This window comes from Galeopterus variegatus, unplaced genomic scaffold (genome assembly GCF_000696425.1).
Source record: "Galeopterus variegatus unplaced genomic scaffold, G_variegatus-3.0.2 Scaffold12323, whole genome shotgun sequence".
Lineage (NCBI taxonomy): Eukaryota > Metazoa > Chordata > Mammalia > Dermoptera > Cynocephalidae > Galeopterus > Galeopterus variegatus.
Window position 1 is genome coordinate 1 of NW_007738434.1, and position 21,041 is coordinate 21,041.

The following is a 21,041-nucleotide window of genomic DNA, read 5'->3' on the forward strand; positions in this document are numbered from 1 at the left end:
TCTGCCACAACCACACAGGTCCTCACCCGGGACAGGTCCAGTCCTCGTGCCTAGAAACAACGATAGCGACACAAAGTCAGCCTCCAACGTGCTCAGCTCTGTGAAGCCTGCAGATTCTTTCATGCAGAATCCCACGTAAACTACGGAAAACTCAACACAGCTGTTCATTTCCAGGGCTACCCATGTCCACATCATTAGTTAAACTCTTCCAGAATGTCGGTATAAAAAAAAATGCACTTGGATATTCAAATTATCAAGCAAGCCATTACAAACATACTTTAGACAACAGCAAGAAGCCACAGCACGAACCGTGATAAAGAGAAAGGCTGGGGAAAAGCAACTTCCTGGACAAACGATTGAGGGCAGGGTCCGAGGAAGGAAACTCTTCCTCACAAGCACAGCTGCACAAGCACGCACACCAGAGAGAAATGAGAAGACCTGCTGCTTTAAATAAAGGGACGCAAAACTAGAATTTTTGGACAAATTCATAAAGACAGCTCTCCCTTTATGTTCTGAGACTTAAAAGGTCACAGATAAACTCTTATCATCAAGCGCGTCTCAGTTTCTGCACCAAATTCAGTCAGCTGAGCAAAACTGCAGAAGTCGTGGAAGAATTCAGTGGGTTGAGCACAACTGGGAATAACCGGCAGTTCCTGGGCCGAGCTGGAGGGAATGAGGTCAGGAGCAAGCAGTGCGTTTGAATGTGAAGGTGAGCAGTGAACCAGGGTGTCTGGGAGTAGAACCAGAGCTGGTAGGAGGTAACTATAAACCCAAACCATTCAGCCCTGCAAGTGTTCTTTAAGGTGGTCTCAGCACAGAGATGACTGACAAGGGTCCTGAGTGAGGGAACACGATTCAAGATAACTTTGACATTAAAATTTAGTATTAGATATGATTGTATATTCACATAGTTACATAGGAAAAACTGAAACCTAGGTCATAGAAATGACACATTTGCATGTGTATATGTTTGACAGGCAAGGTGCCAGGGAATATGCGACAGTGTCGGGAGCCGGAGATTCAAATTTGGCTTCAAGTTTATTCAGTGTAAAAACTTGGGAAGGTTGCTCAATTTTCCTGTAACTTAAGTTTCCTCGTCTTTAAAATGGAGACAATGATTCCTATTTCAGAGAGCTGTGTAAGGACTAAAGGAATATGTAAAGTGCTTAGTAATCACTCAATTATGTTATTATAATTTCATTTTGGTTACTTACATATGCACCAACAGGAAAAGATCATGAAATTGTACTCTATAATTTTATAATGTGATACAGGTGGACATAAGTAATAATTATGTTTTATATTTTTTCCCATATAAATATGTAACTTCAAATAATTGCATTTATTTATATAGCTTAATATCAATGCTATCTTGCATTCTATTTTCCTGTTCAAGCTTAATGCATTAGTCCTGAGTGGGAAAATGAAATGCAGGAGTGACAAGTGCACTGCTTAAGCATATTTGGGTACAGACAGTGTGTGTGTGTACACACAAACACAAACATGATCTCTATGTGCACAAAGACATGCACACATCTGGACATACAAACAGTGAACAGCAGGTAGGAATATGATTGAAACAGGTCATATGATTATTCCCTCCTAGTGACTTGGAATTAAGGACTCCTTAACTTACCACGAAAACATGTCTATCAAAATGTCCATGGTTTAAATGAAGAGAAAAACTATAATTCTTACATAATGGCAATTATATTAAAAAACCAAAAAAACACAGCACTGTTTGCTTAATTATGAAATGAATTTTGGTTAGGGTCCAGACCTGGGGTCCAGGAAAACAAAAATGAGTGGCTAAATTCAAACCCATCTACTTAAACGATATCAGATAAAGTAAATTGCACCAAAGAACTCAAGTCAGCAAACAAATAAAAAAGCAGATTTAGAATTTTTCAAGTAGACCTAGTGGAATAAAAGTGAAATAAAATATTTCACTCTGGCTTATTACTACTTGCGGCAGTGGGAAAATATTCATGTTATAAAATGTTTTCACATGAAAACAATTTGTAAGCTTCAGGTGACAGTAGATGATACCCTGGCTTTTTTGAAGGACTGTTTTTACTTCACCAAATCTACGAATGCATGTTCTTAGAACATGAGGTCCCTGGGGACTCTGGAGGCTCTGGGAGGGGAACACAGTGGCTTACCTTGAGGGATTCCGTTTGTGAGCCCAGCCCCTTGGTGCAAAGCTCCATCACTGAGTAGGAGCAAAAGGTGTCCCGGACTTTATACTGACTCACAGCAAGAAGCCACAAGGCAGGGTTGGTTTCCAGCTCAGACGGTGGGATCAGAACGGATTGGTGCCCAGAATACACACTGCGGAAACAGAGGGGCCATCAGGGAGGCACTCAGCAAGGACTGGGACATGAACAGCCTATTTTGTCATTGGTAAGATGGGGACAGTAAAACCAACTCTGTAAAATGAAATCATGTTTACGAGAGCATTCTGAAAAGCACATATGTACTACAGGAATTATAATGCAGAGTTGTTACCACTTGAGCACGTATTTAAAACGTATAAAAGCTGTGACACTTGGCTTTCTCTCAATGCCACTACATTAACAAGCTGGGCCCTCTTTCATAGTACAAAACACAGGGATCAGGATCAAATTTTGGTAAAAACATCTGGAAATTCAGAACAGGAGTTGGCAGACCACAGATGCTGTCTGTTTTTGTAAACAAAGTTTTGTTGGAACAAAGCCACTGCTCATTTGTTTAAATATTGTTCCCAGAAGCTTTGAGCTGAGTGGTGGGGACAGAGACCACAGAGCCTAAAGTATTTACTAAACAGCCATTTAAAAAAACGTATGCCTACCCCTGGCCTAGAAAAGTGACATCCAGAGTAAAAGCATCTTTTTAAGTTTGTATTTTAAAAGTGATCCAAAAAAATCACCAAACAGAACAATTAAGGAAAACATAACCATTCTTTAATCATACCTTTATATCAGATGGCACATTTGAGAAATAAGGAAAAGTGATTACATATTTTAATTCACCATCAATTGATGGAGTAAATGTGGATTTAAAACAATGAAATATTTGCCAAAACTACATTTTTAATGGTTTTAATTGTTTTTTGTTCACTACTGTGTATCAACATTAATAGGTGTCATACATTATAATAAAATATCCTAGATAAATTACCTTCCAAGATTTAAATAAAAAGGATTTTCCAGCTACAGAAAATTTCACAGATGAAATAGCATATCGGGCCTCATTAACTATAATACTAAACACTAATTCTTTAATGTGGTTCAATCTCATTTAAAAATTTGTAAAGGGCCACAAAAAATGATAACATTGTATAATATTGAATATACTAATTATCCTGATTTGAGCATCACATATTACACACAGGTATTGATATGTGACTCTATATCCCACAGACAAGTATAATCAATTACGTTTCAATAAAACAAAATAATTTCAAATTTGTTTATAAGAGAATCTAGCTGGTTAAAGAAATGCAAGGAAATTAAGTTGATCCATAAAATCTTCTTCAAACAGAACCCTTAGTAGGGAACACTATCATTGAGGGAATGTGATAAAGGACATTTTTTGGCAAGTTTCCATTTCTTTCTTTATTCCTCTGTTCCAAAGTTTTATTTATTTTTGTCTAAAGAAAATATAGCAAACACTGACCTTTTCTGTGGCCTTTACAAAGCAATCATTTGAAAACCAGGAGGTTAGGGACATGAGGGAGAATATCAGTCCTCGAATAATTATTATGCTGTAAATTGGCTATTTCTGTCTTAATTTTTAAAATTTTATTGTGGTAAATATATACAACGTAAAATTTTCCATTTTAACCATTCGTAAGTGTACACTTCAGTGGCATTAAACTCACATCAATGTGCAGCCTCACCACTTATTTCCAAAGCTTTTCCATTGCCCCCAGCTGAAACTCCACCCATGAAGCAATAATTCCCCATCCCTCCCTGCCCCCAGCTCCTGGCATCCTCTAACCTACTCCCCCCATCTCAATGAATTTGTCCTTGCACGTACTTCATACAAGAGGAATCATGCAGTATTTGTCTTTTTCTGTCTGGCTTATTTCACTTAGCATGACGTTTCTGAGGTTCATCCACAGTGTAGCACCTGTCAGAATTTTCTCCATTTTATGGCTGGATAATATGTAATTGTATATATGTACCACATTTTGTTCATCTATTCATGCACTGATGGACACTTTCTTGGTTTCCACCTTTTGGTTACTGTGAATAATGCCGCAATCCACCCTGGTGTACCAGTCACAGCACCTGTTTTCAATTCTTTTGGGTATATGCCTAAGAAAAGAACTGCTGGATCTTATGGTAATTTTGTGTGTAACTTTTTGAGGAATCAATAAACTGTTTGCTACAGAGGCTGCACTATTTTACATCCCATTAGCAATGTACAAGGACTCTGATTGCTCCAAATCTTTGCCACACTTGCTATTTTCCATGTTTTGGATTCCTACTGGTGCACTGGGTGTACACTGGTATCGTGTACTTTTGATTTGTATTCCCTATGGAAACAACTTATTTTTACAGTCAATATATCAAATCAACAAGATCCCCTTTTGATAATTTTAACACTCAAATTCTGTCAGTTTTCACTAAGATGTGTCCTTGGGAAATTAATTTAGGTTGTTAAAGATCACTTTATATTAAGGTTATCCAATGGAGATCAAATGACATTACAAGTCCATCTGTATAACGAAACAGACTTACACCTTGTTCAAACACTACTTAATACAAGTAACATTCTATCAAACAAAATTTCTGTACAAATTTAGCCTAGGCTTTGCAGTCTGTGAAATAAGCTTTGATCCAGATGTTCTTTTATATAGAACTGTGAGTCTTTAAAGTCAGAGTTCCTATCTAGTTTAGGAAGCCAGCAGGAGATGAGCTTTCTAGCACGTGTGTTTGTTTTCTCACTTCTGGGGCATACCATATTATTCTCAAGACAACCTTCCAAGAATTATACATGTGGGGTCTGAAACCAAACCAAACATCTCCTTAGCTCCAGTGAGGAAGGGGCCAGTGCCCCTCTGCTCACACACACAGAGAGGTCCTACGCCCCTTTTCTGGAGACCTACAGTCTTATTTTGGGGGCCTATCAGAGCTCAGACAGACACAACACTCTCCCACCTCCCGCTAAAACCCTGTGTGGATGGGTCTTGTCCCAGTCCTTTTCCTGGAGGGGTAGTCACTCTCACAACACTGACGAGGGGAAGGACAGTCCCACCTGTACTGACTTTGCTGAAAGTTGGTGCTGTTTTGTTTTGCTACTGTAACCACTATTTCCAGTCTTGCTTTCTGTTACAACACACCACTCCAGAATCAGCCTATAAACTCCATCTAGGTGTGACTCTGAATTAGATCCTTTCTTATTAGCTAATATGTCAACTCTAATTAGAAGCCTCAAGACAGCACTAAGCAGAAAGAAATAAAAATAACAGATATTTACCTGTACTGAGTGGATATTAAAAGGATAATCTCAGGGCCAAAAATGGGGTCATACACCAGGTAATAGCTTAAGATCTAACAAGCCTGCAAATTATGCATCTCATAAATCCTAATCATTCACTAGGAAACCTTACGTGTCTTACCACTCTGAGAAGTGATGGAACAAAGTGTTTCTGTTAACACTAAATGTTATTCAACCCTTCATAAATCAGGGTTATAATACCACCTTAATTAGATTTCCTTGTATGCTTTTTATTGCAGACGAAAATTAAACAGCTTCTCTTCACACTAAGGATTCTACATGTTCTGTGCCACGTACCAAACATGCTATGACATTAGGGAATCAAAACACAGGTGGAAACCTTGTGAGGATTTTCCTCTTAATTATGACAATCTGTCATTTCCACATTGTTCCCAGCATTTTGCTTCATAAACACTCTCATAAGGAGATCCAACATGAAGAAAATTAAATCAAAACAGCCCACCCATAGCTTTCTCAAGAATTCACATCAGGATTAACAATTTGCTTGATCGGAACTGTTAGCACACGAACAGGGCTGGATCCACAGGTGAACTTGAGGCTGGAGCATTTCGAGCATACTTGTGAGAATTAAATACAGGTTCGCCTCCTCCTCATCTCATGAATAGGAAGTCAACATGAGGAAAAATTAGTAAACCCTGATACTAGAAGACAGACAGAAAACTCGGCTCATGAACCTTCTTGCCTTTTCCCAGTCAAGCAAATGTTCATTCACTGCTGCACTCACTGGCCAACACTGATTTTTTGGCACAGATATACTCCTATGGACAAACCTACTTAATAGCAGGTTGCTTATTCTGAGGAAAGTATTTTCAGAGAATTTTTAGAACCTGAGCTGTTATACTTTAGATCTTAACTCCAAAAAGAACAAAGTAATTAAAGAGACATTTTAGTACCTAATACAAATGTGCACAGCAGTAATTCAGCAATTCCAGATTATCAACCAGACGAAACACACGATCAGCTAAAAGCAACCACAGCCTGGGAACTCAGCAGGGAGACCCAGGTCACCAGTGGGTCCCACAGGCTGAGCCTCCCCTGGTGGCTTGCTGTATGCAGCCCTTCGATCTGTGCGTGCTGCAGTCAGGCAATGGCACGCTTTCTTTGTTTCTAAAACACTTTCAGTTTCATTTAGGTTTACTTTGCATGCCTTAAAATTTGCCCAGTTTAAGCATAGAATTAAATGATTTTCAGTAAATTTGCAGAGCCATACAATTCTCACCATAATACTAACCCTTGCCCAAGCCAATCACTATTCTACTTTCTGTCTCTGCAGATTTGCCTTTTCTGGATATTTCACATAATACGATCATGTAATATTTGGTCTTTTGAGTCTGGCTTCTTTTGCTTAGCACTGTACTCCACTGTAGAGATATGATAAACATTGTTTATCCATTCACCCACTGGTGGACATTTGGACTCCCTTTTATTGTTTTGACTAAGGCTCCTGGGAATATTTACATCAAGTCTTTGTGCAGATGCAGGCTTTCCTTTCTCTTGGGTGGATGCCTAGGAGTGGAATTGCTGGGCCATATGGTAGATTTATGTTTAGTGTTACAGATCATGCCAAACTGTGGTTTCCCCATTTTACATTCCCAACAACAATGCATAAGAATTCCAATTTTTCCAAATTCTTAGATACTGTTGCTTTGTAGTGTAAGTTGCTTTTAAATTTTTGAATTTTAACTATTTTTGAATTTTAAGAGTTCATTATATATCTGGTTATAAGTACTTTACCAGGTAAATAATTTACAAATTTCCCCCCCAGATTCTGGCCCGTCTTTTCACTTTCTTAATTGTGTCTTTTGACATACAAAAGTTTGAACTTCTGTTGAAGTTCAATTTATCAATATTTCTTTCGTGCATTGTGCCACTGGTGTCAGGTCTAAAAACTCTGCCTAACCCAAGATTATGAAGATTTACTACTGTTATTAAATTTTTATAATTTTCACACTTACATTAAGATCTATGATCCACTTGTATTAATTTATGTAATATAAAAATTTTAATATTTTTGCATGTGAATGTCCAATTTTCTAAGCATCATTTGTTGAAAAGACTATCTTCACCATTGGATTGTTTTGGTACCTTTGTTATAAAAAAAAGCACTGACTTTAAATCTAAGGGTTTATATCTGGACACTCAGTACTGTTTCATTTATCAGTCTATCTCTGTGCCAGTACCACATTAACTTGGTTATCGTAGCTTTGCAGTAATTTCTGATGTAAGGAAATGGAAGTCTGAATTTTCTTTGTTATTCTATTTCAAAATTGTGTTGGCTATTGTGGGTCCCTTATATTCCTTTGAGGATCATGTTGTCTATTTCTGCAAAGAAGTGTGCTAAGATTTTGATCGGGATTACACTGAATCTATAGACCAACTTGGGGAGACCTGCCATCTTCATAATACTGAATCTTCTAATCCATGCATATGGACATACTCTTTAAAGACATGTATGGTCTTAAAAATATTTTGAATCAACTCCATCATATCAATGATTCTCAGATAAACAACCTATTTTATGATTGAAAGAGCTTTAGGATGAAGATATACAAAAAACTATTTGTATTTGTTTTTTACTTTCAAACAATCACAAAGTTACAGAAAATTTACAGACTCAGTTAAAAAAAACCTTTTCCCCTTGAATTATTTGACAGTGAGTCACTAGCCCGATGCTCCATCAACCCCAGGTACTTCAGGGGGTGTTTCCAACAAACAAGTTATTTTCCTCCACAAACCAACTGAGCCATCAAAATTAGAAAACTGATACATTTCTTCCATCTAAGCTCAGACCCTATTCATGTTTTGCCAGTTGTCACAAATGCACCTTTTATGGCAAAAGGATCCAGCTCAGACTTGCACGGGGCATTTGAGCTGTGCTCTCTCAGCGTCCTTCTGCCCAGGACAGCAGCTTCTCCACATTTCCCTGACTCTCAGGACACCAAGATTTGGAAGGTTACAGGCAGCCATGTGGTCGAATGTCTTTCAGTGTGGGTGTCTGATGTTTAGACGTGGTTAGATCCTGATTAAGCATCTCTGGGGGAAATGCAGAGGATGTGATGCTGTTTTCTCACCTGTCCGCCTAGTGATACAGGACTTCACTGCACCCCTGGAGGAGATTGCTTTCATCATGCGAGTCGGCCCCCTTCTGAGAAGTTTCTCCTTCCTCCTCAGAACTATTTTGGGATGGCTACTACATATATCTTTGTTCTTCAGGCTTTCAGTTTTCTCACCTATTTGCATCTGAATAGTTGGATAACTTCCTATTTTGTCCAAAGTGTTAAAATCTGTTGTAATCTTTATTCTGATGCTCAAATTGTCCCTAATTTGGTCAGGGCACACCCCTTCAAATTGGCTCTTCTGTGCTTTTGACATGACCTCATCATTCTTTGAGCATTTTCTTGCTTTGTAGCTTAAAAAGACATTCCAGGGTCATCTTGCACATATCCTGTCCCAGCCCTGAAATCAGCCATTTCTTGAGAGCCCTAGTCCATTTTAGAGGAAAATGTATTTAACAGCCAAGATATGGATGTGAGGTGTGCTCCTTGCCGCTGCGGTCTGACAGGGCTAGGGCGTACGTCTATGTGTTCATTCCCTCATACAGCACACACATGCACCCACATTTCTAACTCTACCAGCATTTGTTGAAAAGCATGAGTCACAATAATACACTAATTGCCATCCAGCACCACAGGGCTGACTGTACTTTCTTTCTGTATTTATAACACCCTTTGCCAAAATGGAGGAATCTGGCTTCCACTATTGCTAAAACACATACTTACTTTCAATCTCCCGTATGAAGCCAGCCTCCCTCTGCCACCACCCACCCCCTGGAATAAGCTCTGACTCCCCCAGCACTTCCCTGCCCGGCCTGGCTCCACACCCCACACAGCTGCCTCTCCATGTGGACGCTTTCTCCCTTCCACTTGTGCTCTGACATGCTGAACAGGCGGCTCTTCCACCACCACCTTCCCCACCCTGCGTGGGCACTTCTGTGCCTGGCCCAAGAGTGATGCCTCCTTCACCTTGCATACCCTCCGGGCCTCTCCTGCCTCACCCTCGCCCCAGACCCACAGAACCGCATGGGAAAGGAAGGTTTTATTATTTCCAACTTTTGTACTAGTGATTGTGCATCTAAGACGCAAGTTTTTTGGGAAGCAAGTCCATTGGGATCTGTCTCTACAGAGAATTTCAGAAAACGAAGACTTTTACAGCTGTAATATATTTATTTTTATTGTTGCAGGGGCAAGCAACAGAATACTATGATTTTGTGACTTCTGAATGAATCTGCAGGAAGGACGTTCCTTAAAATAAAGGTTCCCTGCAACCTGGACAGCCTACCTGGGCAACCCCTTCAGTAGCCACTATCAGTAACTCACATCAAGCACCTAGTTTCCCTTCAACAAGCACCTTCTCTGTGGATTTTGTGGGGTGTTTGGTTTGGTAAGGCTGCAGAAGCAGAAACTCTTCCATTCGCTGGCCTTGGCTGCACGGGGACACCTTGACAAATCAAACACCATCATCCTACAGAGATGGAAGCTGAGAACAGGCTCTGCCGCCTTGCCCCACTGGGCCCATAGGTCTGGGGTGCTTCAGCCCAGCTGTTGGAATGGCACACTTCTGAGCTACTTCCCAAGGAAAAAAAAATTACTCCCAACTATTGCATTTTGGATGGAATCAAAAATCATTAAATATTTAATATATTCAGTTCTATGTGCTCTCTTGAAAAGTTTAATTGTCCTAGTTAGAATGTCAGTGTTTTCCAAAAACACAGGATTGGATTTTAACCCAATCAATACTATTAAATATTATGAATGTATTAAAAATAATTGTTCTAGAAGAGTGTTTAAAGACATGAGAAAATGTCCACTATGACCTATTAAGAAAAAAGAAAATTAAAATGAATTTCATACTATAGCATCTCAGTTTTATCAATACATTAATGTATATTTATATATAAAACTGTATGCATACATATTAATAGGTAAAGTAAAATCATATGATATTTGTGTTTGCTTTAAAATATCCCATAAAAAAAGGGAAAAGTAGAGAAATAGATGAAACAAAATTGATAAAATATTGATACATGTAAAGCTGGACAATGGGCACTTGTGTTTAGTATAGCAAACTTTACACATTTATAAATAATGTGTATTTATATGTATTACAGCATACTTTATATATTTGTATATAAAGTATATACTTTATAAACTTGTATATGTTTATTATAGCATACTTTATACATCTGTATATAAAGTGTACTTTATACTTTAAACATATACACTTGCATATGTTTATTAGATACTTTATACATTTGTATATACAGTGCATATAAAGTGTATATACTTTATACACTGTTTATTTTATTATAGGATACTTTATACATTTATATATGAAGTGTATATACTTTAAAAACTTGTATGTTTATTATAGCATATTTTATGCATTTAGATACATAGTGTGTATACTTTATAAATTTGTATATGTTTATTATAGCAAACTTTATACATTTATATATAAAGTGCATATAAAGTATATACACTTTACACACTTGTATATGTTTGAAAATGTTAATAGTAAAAAGTCAGTATGCTACATTGGAAAATAACCTCTGAAAGACTATAGGCCAAACTGCTCATAGTGGACATTTATTGGTTCCACCATTTATTAGGTGGCATGATTACTGATGGCTTCATTCTCTTCTTTGTATTATTTATATTTTCTAAATTTATACAGTAAACATTTATGTATAATCTGAAAACAAATGCCAAGAAACATCCATCTGTGTACGCTGTCATTCATTTTCCATAAGTATTTGCTGAGCACTCGGTAGTAGCCCAGCACTGAGCTGACTCCTGGGCTGCCCCACTGAGCCTCCTCCAGAGAACAGGTGGGAGAGGCCTGCAAGAGGCAAGAGCCTGTAATGCCCACTGATTCAGTAAAACTCCAGGCCAGGCATCACTGCCAAGTTTAAAAACATAAGAGCCAAGCCTGAGCCTGGGCATCTTCTGACTGTGAGAAATGAGGGTCCACAACGGGCAACTTCTCAGAATGCCCCGTGAGGCACTGTCTATGAGGTGTCCTCAAAACTTCATCGAGATGCTGTAGGAAGTGGAATACCCCCACAGTACCGCCCTGTCCCTGAGCACTATGTCCATAAGGGGAGGCCTAGAGACAGGGTTTCTGCCACTCAGTTGCAGGCAAGGCCAAAGGTCAAGAAAGGAGGGAAAATTTTTTTATTTTAAACATATTAAAAAGGAGTCTCACCTGCAGAGGCACCAGAGGACAAATCCAAGTCCACAGTAAGGGTCCAAACAGATGGCCACTTCTCTAGAGGGGTAAAGCTCACACTGCAGCTTAATGGAACGGCAAAAGGCACTGGTGGCTGCATGAGACATCTGCAAGACAACAAGGCTGCATTAAATGCATGGTCTCTTGATGCTCCACACCCAAGGACATCTGTAAGACAAAAGGCCCCATTAAATGCACAGTCCCTGACACCCCAAGACCAAAGACATCTGTAATGCAACAAGGCCACATTAAATGCATAGTCCCTGATACCCAAGCCCAAAGACATTTGTAGGACAAGGCTGCATTAAATGCATGGTCCCTGACACCCCAAGCCAAAGATGTCTGTAAGACAACAAGGCTGCATTAAAGGCATAGTACTTCATACCCCATGCCCAAAGACATATGTAACACAACAATGCTGAACTAAATGCTTGGTACCTACCACTAATACCCAAAAGATGTTTTTAGGGCCAGGGACAACTAGCCAAGCTTGGGGTAAGTTGTGTAAGGGGAGAGTGGGCTGCTGATATTCTAATTAGTCTTCTGATTTTCAAATAATAAAACCCACTGAAAACTTCCTGGTCCTCCAGGACCTAATAGCTCTGGGGGTCTCGTGTGATCCCTACAATAGCCTGTTAAGTAGGTGGCACAGGGCCTTGGTTCATGCCCCCTTGCGGGCAGAGACCATGCCTTGTTCCTGTGACAACTCCAGGGTCTGACACCTGCCACACAACAGGCAACCAGGAACACATGCTGGATGAGTCATCCCTGTCTTAATGATTAGGAAATGGAGACTCAGAAAAGTTAAAGACTGCTGAAGGATTTAGAACCCCAGCCCCCACACTGAGCCCAAAGCCCTTCCCATCATCTGGCCGACCTGCTGGGAGGCAGAAGCCCACATCCAGCCTCCTCCCTGTCATCACCAAACTGCAGTGAAGAACGAACCCCCTGCCTTTCCCCGTCCCAGTGTTAGTCCCACTATGGTCAGTATGTAGTGTGAATTATTTCAAAATACTGTGAAATAGATCTAATAAAATCCATTTTCTCATAGACACATTCTAGCCAAACAAACGTAGAAGAGAAAGGGAAGGAAAAGCAGCACAAAAAATGACCAGCTTCATGGTTTACAGCATGTAACACATTAATCTGAAGTGCATGTCGCCCAGAGGTGAGCTGTAAAGGGGCCCAGCACGGAGCATCGTGATAACCAGGGAAGCCTGGCCCATTCACTCCCAAGAGAGAGAAGCTGGGGCTGGGGGAGACTCTCACTGAAAAATGTCAGATGTTGTTAGAAGTTCCGCCCCAGAGGAGGTTTCATCATGGACATTTTACTGGATTCATATAGGATAATGCAGAATTACTCTAGTATGTAAAATGTAAGCAATTTTTCTAGCTTACTTTTTAATGCCACAACATTTTCTTAAAGGAGAAAGAAGGCTGGATTTGCAAAATATTCCTTCATTCTTCTGCCTCCCGGGATCAGGGTTAGTAAAATCTTACCCACCAAAGTTACCTGCACACCCAGATCAGCAACCAAGCAAACCTGTGCTGAACTGCTGCTCTGTGCAAGGCACTGCTTACAGCTGGAAAACTGAGTTCTTCAGCTTAGCCGGCACATACTGATATACTGAGTGCTTAATATGGATCAGGCACTGTGTTAGATGCCAGGAATATAAAAGAGTAAGACCCAGCCCTGCCCTCAGGTGCTCAATCTGGTGGGAAAATCAGTGATACAAGCTGATAAACTGCAAGATCTATGAGTGTTGGAGAAATGTGTATTGAGTGTAGAGATGGGGAGAGGGGCAGGGGGTGCTCCCACTACCCTGGTGGGGGGTTACAGAGCATGCTGTATCTCCAGGATGACTTCAACATTGCAACAAGAATGGAAACAGGTTAAGAGAAAAGCAACTAAGAAAGCTGAATGCTCACTCTCTAAACTCATTCCACTCTTGGACCCTGGCAACATCATAAATCAAAGAGCCCAAGGTGGAATGCTTTTCAAGAAAATATAAGAAAAACTCCCAATTCTCATTAAGATAGCCTTGGATGAAGAATTAGTTTTCTGAAAGCCCCCAAAACAAACTAATGATGTACTCTAACAGAGACACTGAGAGGAGACATACCGATGTGGAGAAATCAGGGATGAGGTCAACTATCTGTATTCTGGGATATGTTTTGTGACTTATCTTGGGCAGATCTGCCTTCCAGTGCAGTTTGGCTTTGGCTGACTTCAGTGCTACTGAAATTAATTCACCTTGGTCTGAATACATTTCTCCCTTTCTTTTAAACAGCTTTTGAAAAATTATTTTATTTTACATTGTGTTAGTTTGATGGATGGAGTGTGAGAACTAAACGAGGTGAGTGAAACAAACTCACCAGGCAGGCCAGAGGCACAGGTAAGAGGGCAAAGGCTGCTGAGGCCACGGAGAATTTAATGGCTCAGTTTTGTGTAGAACCTTGGCAAGGACATCACCTGAGCTGTGAGGGCTATAATTCTGGGTGACATCTTAGTAGGTCCATTCTTTAATAGAAAAAGAATCATCGCAGCTTCACTGAGCAGCAATCTGGCAGGTTGTAACGGAACACAAATTTAAAAAGCAAGAATCTGCAGTGTGCAGAGACTCACCACAAGAGCACTCGGATTTGGAGCCAGCAGGAAAGAAAAGCACATGCAGTATTCTAATTTGGGCTGGTGAGACTGTGTGTTTACATTAAAAAATTGTCGAAGCATTTGGAAATAATCAATCAGCCTAGTCAACTAGTGAAATGGTCACACATTCTACAGCATGAACGAAATGCTCATCTACACCTCTTTCCACATTCTGTCAGAGCCCTGCTGTACATAAGAGCACAGACTGACAATCAATTGTATGTGGCCTGCTGGCCCCTCTCACCTTTACGCCAGCGAGCATCCCAGTTGTGGACACACTGAAATCAAGATAAGCGAGCGTGTCTGGGTTAGAAGGTTTGTAGATCTGGGCAGGCCGCTTCTTTGGCAAATCATCTGGAGAGCAAAACAAAGCTGTTAGCCTATCCCCATAATTAAAAACCATGCAAGCAAACAAACTTATCTGGCTAGTTCAAGTATTGACCTGTGTCCAGTATGAGGGGCCATGTCCTGACATCTACCGCTGCCGCCGCCTCCCTTGACCGTAACAACTTACAGATCAGCTGCGTTGTCATCAGACAGGCAGACCGGCTCACCTGAGGGCCAGAGAACAGAGCAAGGAGGGAATGAACGCCAGCCACAAATGACAAAATCTGAGAACTCATCACGCACATGCCTAGTGCTCATTACGCATATTAAAACCAGGGCGCTGTAGCTGGCAGATGAGATCACCACCACCCTGCTGCTTCCTGCAGGGTTTGCTGAGGCTCGAGGGAGCACGGAACCTGGCCCCAGAAGTACAAGGGCACAGCACAGGGGCTCAGGGTCCTGGACCTGCACCCAGGCGCCGAGTGGTATCACAGCATTCAATCCCACTCAGGAAAGGGCATCGAAACTAACTGGTCCCAGGACATTGGCATTTTCTGTCCCTGAATGTTTTGCTCCTCATGGTTCCTCCTCCCATGGGGAAAAACTTATCCTAATCCTCTTAAACTTCTCCAGGTGTAAAAAAATTTAAAACAAACCTATACTTTCAAAAAGGAACAGGAAATTTCTAAATCTTGATGAAGGGACTTCCTCACTTGGTTGCTTTGCTCCACTGGGATTGGTGGGAAGCCCCAGTGGTGGTTGGGACACCTCTCTAGGGAGCTACTTTCTCTAGGGCACCTTCAGTTTCTGTGCAGTGTAGCCCCTACTTCCAGGCACAGTGTAAATTTTGCTTTCAGAGTAGATCGTAAGTTTGCTGAAGGCAGGGACCATTTTCTGTACTAGTACTTTGGTTCCAGACACACACACACTCTCCCACAGCCTGCACTGCCCTGGAAGATTGCAGGGTCTGTGACCTGCGAGCTCAACACTCAGACCTGGGGCAGATGAGTGCCCAAGTCCAGGTTTCCGTTACCTCCACAATCATCTTGACGGTAGGCAGTGTCGTTGCGATGTTTTGTGGATGGGGAGGACGGACAGTTATTGGCACACAGCCTGCATACAGGCAACCATAAAATGCTGCAATGAGGTCTATTCCTACACAAGGAGAAAAGCAGAAGTTCCTTCTTGAAGCAAATCATACTGTTCAACGGCCGCCGTCCCTGTCAGCACAAACACCAGTCTGGGAAAAGTTAGACAGTTAAGCGAGCAAATAAACCTTTAACAGACTCCTGTGTCCCTGGGATTTTGGGAAGCTTTGGCGATCACTTTTATTTGGCCTGTTCTTCTTCCAGGCATGAGATGCCAAAGCAGCCTAGAAGTTTAATTCCTATGTCCTTTCTCTAGGGATTTGCTCAACTGCGTGATTACCAGTTTAGTAAAGATTTAACTACTGTAAGGAACTACTTCAGATATCTAATGAAACAAATGTAGATACAAAGTCCTTTGTAAATATTGCTTTATTTACAAAAGCCTCTAAAAGTAGCACAACACATGGCCTCATCCCTGTGAGTGGTGGTAACTGGACACAAATGAGCCTGGCCAGAACCTAACTGGACACAATGCAAACTTTTGGCAGCAATGCTGCGGTTCTACCCAGGCACTAGCAGGTGCAGCGAGCGCCTCCTCGCCCGGAGCCCACCCCGCCTCTCGGGAGTCCACACCGCCCTGAGCCCAGCTATTTACCTGGTGGGTAGACGAGTGCGACGTGGTCTCCGTCCTGCAGGTGCCCCCTCTCCATCAGCATCACAGCTATCTTCTCAGCTCTCTTATGAAGCTGCACGCAGGTCAGCGAGTTTGCTATTGTACCCTGAGCATCACAAGGACAAGCGGGCGAGAAAGATTCTTTTAACGTAACAGCTTTACTGCAGTAGAGTTCACATACCCACAGTTCACTTATTTAAAACGGATAACTCAGTGGTTTTTAGTGTACTAACAGAGTTGTGCAACCACCATCCCCCAGCCCCCGGGAAAGCCCCGTATCCACTAGAAGTCAATCCCCTTTTCTCCTAAGTAGGTAAGAAGGACAGCACCAAAGAGACATCTAGATATATGTGGGTTAACAAGAAATGTTTTAAAAATAATTATCTGAACTAAAAACCAGCTGAACTTAGAAAAAAAAACCTAGTAATTTTGGGACTTAAGTGTAATTGCCATGGGCAGTAATAAGGACCAGTATACCTGTAGGACTCTGACAAATAAGGCTAAAAATGTTTAAGACCATATCAAAAATCAAGGGGGTCGAAAATTAAAAAACAAAACTCCAAAAAGCAACAGTAAAAAAAAAAAAAAAACAAACTAAAAGAATTGTCAAACACACTTTCAAGTAGACGTTTAAAACATGTAGAAAAACACAGAAAACACATTTGGACTGAAAAATGCTTTTAAAAAGGGCTATTAGGAAAGATCAGCATCAAGACAAGCACTGAGAAATATCAGAATTGTATGGGATTCACTGTTTAAACCACGGAGAAAAGTAGGAATGAATTGCAAATTATAAACGTACAACTGACAAAAAAGTCCCCTGAGGACGTGAGTGACGGTCACAGTTGATCTGCATCATTCTCAGATGTGAAGTGAGCCTGTCTACAGTCACTCTAGATGCTGCTTCTTCACCATCAGACTGTATTTTGAACTGATTAATGAGGTCAAGGGCCTTTCCATAAGCAACTGGCAGTTCTGGGTGGCANCTATTGCAATCACGCAGTGTTCACGAGCGTGGAAGCACGTATTTGGCCAATAAGGGCTAAGACAAGGTTCCCCCAGACACTCCCACCCTACTACCTCCTGGTGCCATCTTAGGCTGCCACGTTAATACTCCCTTGTGGGCCCATAATGGCGCCATTTGTAATGTCACTTAAGGTGGCATTAGTTTTTAAGGCCCGACAGACCATGTGAACAGTTACAGAAATAAGGATTGTAATTGTTCTCCACGTTGTGTTAAGAATATGTCTCTATGTATATATACTGTACATATACTAAGCAATTATCTTTGTTTTTGTTGCTGTTACTCTTTGCCACGTACCATGAGACTTAGTGACTTTATACCAGCATTTAAATATTGTTAACCCTAACTCATAGTTATGGGATATTTGGAGAATGGTAAATATCATCTTAGGCCTTGACCTCCTCTTCTGGGAAAGGGATTAATGTGTTTTCAATTGTATGCAAGATAATTGTATCAGGTTAGGAGAAACTACTATGTTATTGTACCACTCGATGATTAAATATGGTTTAAGGAGATCGTATGGTCACCAGGCTAACAAGGAGATGGGAACTTGTGAAGATCAATTCCTGGTGTCAACTTGATTAGATTAAGGAATGCCAAGAAATCTGGTAAATCTATCTTTTTAGGTACATACATGAGGGTGTTTCCAGCAGAGATTAGCATGACAGCCTGAGTGGACTGGGTGGGAAAGACCCACCCTCAATGTGGGCAGGAACCATCCAATCCACTGGGGGCCCAGAGAGAACAAAAGCAGAGAAAAAAGGTGAAGCTCTCTCTCTACCTACTGGAGCTGGGAAACACTCTTCCCTGTGGACATCAGAGCTTGAGACTTTTCAGCCTTAGGTTCTGGGATTTACACTAAGGACACCATCAGCTTCCCTGGTTTGGAGGCCTTCACACTTGGACTGAGCCACGTTACTGGCATCCAGTTTGCAGACAGCCTATCATGGGACTTCACTTCAATCACATGAGCTAATTCCCCTAATAAATCCCCTCTCATATCCCATTGATTCTTTCTCTCTGGAGAACCCTGACTAATACAACTGTTAACTGTCATCCACTAGTATTTTAACCTTCAACATTGAGTCAAATTTGTTTGCAGTATTAAAAAAAACCTTATAAAAAAAATTACCCCCCCCCCCCCCAAAAAAAAAAAAAATTGAGGGAACCAGATATAATACTTTTAGACAGTGAATGCCTGGATTCCTTTAGTTTCTTTTTGTTCTGTTATTTCTACTTATGCTCAACAATAATTGAACATTTTATGAGAATTTGTTGAATGCTCCTTTTAATAATATTTTTCTTTGGTTGAATTCTTTCTCCCCTCCCCTTTATTTTCTTTCCTCTATTCATTCTTAATGAAGTGTCAAAGATTATTTTACTTCTTTTTTCTCAACTTTGAGTTTTAAGCTATAGTTCAACGATTTCACAACAGTTAATTTTAAATATAACTTTTAAGCTACAACTCCTATTTAATCTAATTAAGATATAATTTTCTAACAAAACTACATTCAAAAGTCTCCAAAATGGAAAACAAGCACCACACTTTATTTAGAAATTAAATTTAAAAAATGTTAAGTCTCTCATTGTAAAGAAAAGGCTGTTTATTCAGTTTATGACAAGGTAATTGTAATAATGGTGCTTTGGTTTCTCTGTAACTTTTATCTGGCATATGCTAAGATAAATTTTAAATTAGAATCATGATTTATTTTATATTTTAAAAAATTAACCCAACTTTAATATATCTACAATTTTTGTGTCATCTGAATTTCTACTTGTCATGTTCACTGACTCTCATTCATATTTTTGAGATGTAAAGTTTGTACAATTAATTTTAAATAGTTTCAAAATTTGTATTTTGACTGCTGGTGGCTCATGAAAATCTTCTAAAGAGTGTAGAAGAAGAAATATTTTAATTGATAATCTAAATCAGCATTTTTAATTAAATAGTCTATTTCAGATGAGATATCAAAGTGGGTGAACTAATTGAAAGACCAAAAGTTGCGAATATTTTGCAGTGAATTTCATCAGTTATTCTTAGTTGTTTGGATTTTTCCATATAGAAATTGAAAGAAATGGATTTTTTTTTGTATCTTCAGAGTAAAATGCATATTCTTTTAAAAATCTGTGAAACCATCAAAACAATCAAGATAATGAACATATCTATTACTTCCTAAGATGTTTGCATAGCACTTTATAATCTTTTTCTTACCTGATACTATTTTTTCTGTACCCAGAAAAATCACTGAACTTTTTTAGTTTGCTGTGAATTAGTTTGCATTTTCTAAAGTGTGTGTTTGTGTGTGTGTGTGTGTGTGTGTGTGTGTGTTAAATAAATGGAGCCATAAAGCATGTGGTCTTTCGTTTCTGGCTTTTTTCCACTTGGCCAAATAATTTCGAGAATCATCTGTATTATTTGTGTCTATAGTTCACTTCTTTTATTGGTATCTAGTACAGTGGCTATTTTAATATCAGAAAAAGTAGATTTCAGATGGGACCATTTTACCAGTGATAAATGGAATGTTTTCTTAATAATAAAGGAGCCAATGTGTCCAGAAGACAACATAGTCCTAAACATTTCTACATCTAATAATGAGCTTCAAAATAAAACAAAAAGTGATAGAAGTGCAAGGAGAAATAGACAAATTCACATCAAAAGTTGCAAATTACACCATTCTCTGAATAAATTATAGAACCGTGAGACAGATAATCAGTAAGGATGTAGAACACTTAAAGTAGCATTATTAACCACATTGACATAATTGACATTCATGGAATGCTCAATCCGACTGCAGCAGAAAACACATTCTTTTTAAGTTTGCTTAAAACATTGGCCAAGATAAATGGTATTCTGAGCTATAAAAAAAAAATCTTAGTAAATTTAAAAGTTTTGTAGTCATACAAAGTGTGTTTTTAAATTTATGTTTTAATTCATTCAACTTTTAATGCATAATTGAAAATCACAAATACAAATGGACTTCAAAATGTGGAAAAATAGAATTAAAAGATAAAAGTAAAAAATAGAGACCGCATTTCTCAACATAACTCCATCAAGTTCAAGGTATATTCATAAGTGACAATACCAGTCATTTCATCTGCCCCTAAAGAACTGAGGGTGCTGGGAATCTAACAATGTCAATGCAGTCTTTTTTTATATTATGAACTGAAGAAAAATGGGTGCTCTCTAAAGATTTTTTAAGATTAGAAAACCAAAGAAATCAGGAGACAAATTAGGACTGTCAGACAGATAACTAATGATTTCCCATCAAAACTCTCTCAAAATTGATGAGAGGAATGAACAGAAGCATTTTCATGATGGAGAAGAACTCTATGGTGACATTTTCACAGGCATTGTTCTGCTAAAGCTTTGGCCAACTTTCTCAAAACACTCTCATAATAAGCACAGGTTATCTTTCTTTGGCCCTTCAGGAGGTCAACAAACAAAATGCACTGAGCATCCCAAAAGACCGTTGCCATGACCTT

At 39.7% G+C, this 21,041-nt stretch overlaps 1 protein-coding gene across 1 annotated transcript in view; it reads right to left on the reverse strand.

The window, feature by feature from the left end:
* Positions 1-8: 8 nt before the first annotated feature.
* LOC103611054 (disco-interacting protein 2 homolog C-like) overlaps positions 9-21,041 on the reverse strand; it is a gene marked incomplete at its 3' end in the record, with an annotated part of 38,826 nt that continues 17,793 nt past the window's right edge. Inside the window, exons 6-12 of the mRNA XM_008595090.1 lie at positions 16,517-16,640; positions 15,807-15,928; positions 14,889-15,000; positions 14,691-14,800; positions 11,773-11,903; positions 2,163-2,331; positions 9-50 (exon numbers count right to left, since the gene is read on the reverse strand). Of these exons, the coding sequence (XP_008593312.1) occupies positions 9-50; positions 2,163-2,331; positions 11,773-11,903; positions 14,691-14,800; positions 14,889-15,000; positions 15,807-15,928; positions 16,517-16,640 (810 nt within the window). The remainder of the gene's footprint in view (positions 51-2,162; positions 2,332-11,772; positions 11,904-14,690; positions 14,801-14,888; positions 15,001-15,806; positions 15,929-16,516; positions 16,641-21,041) is intronic.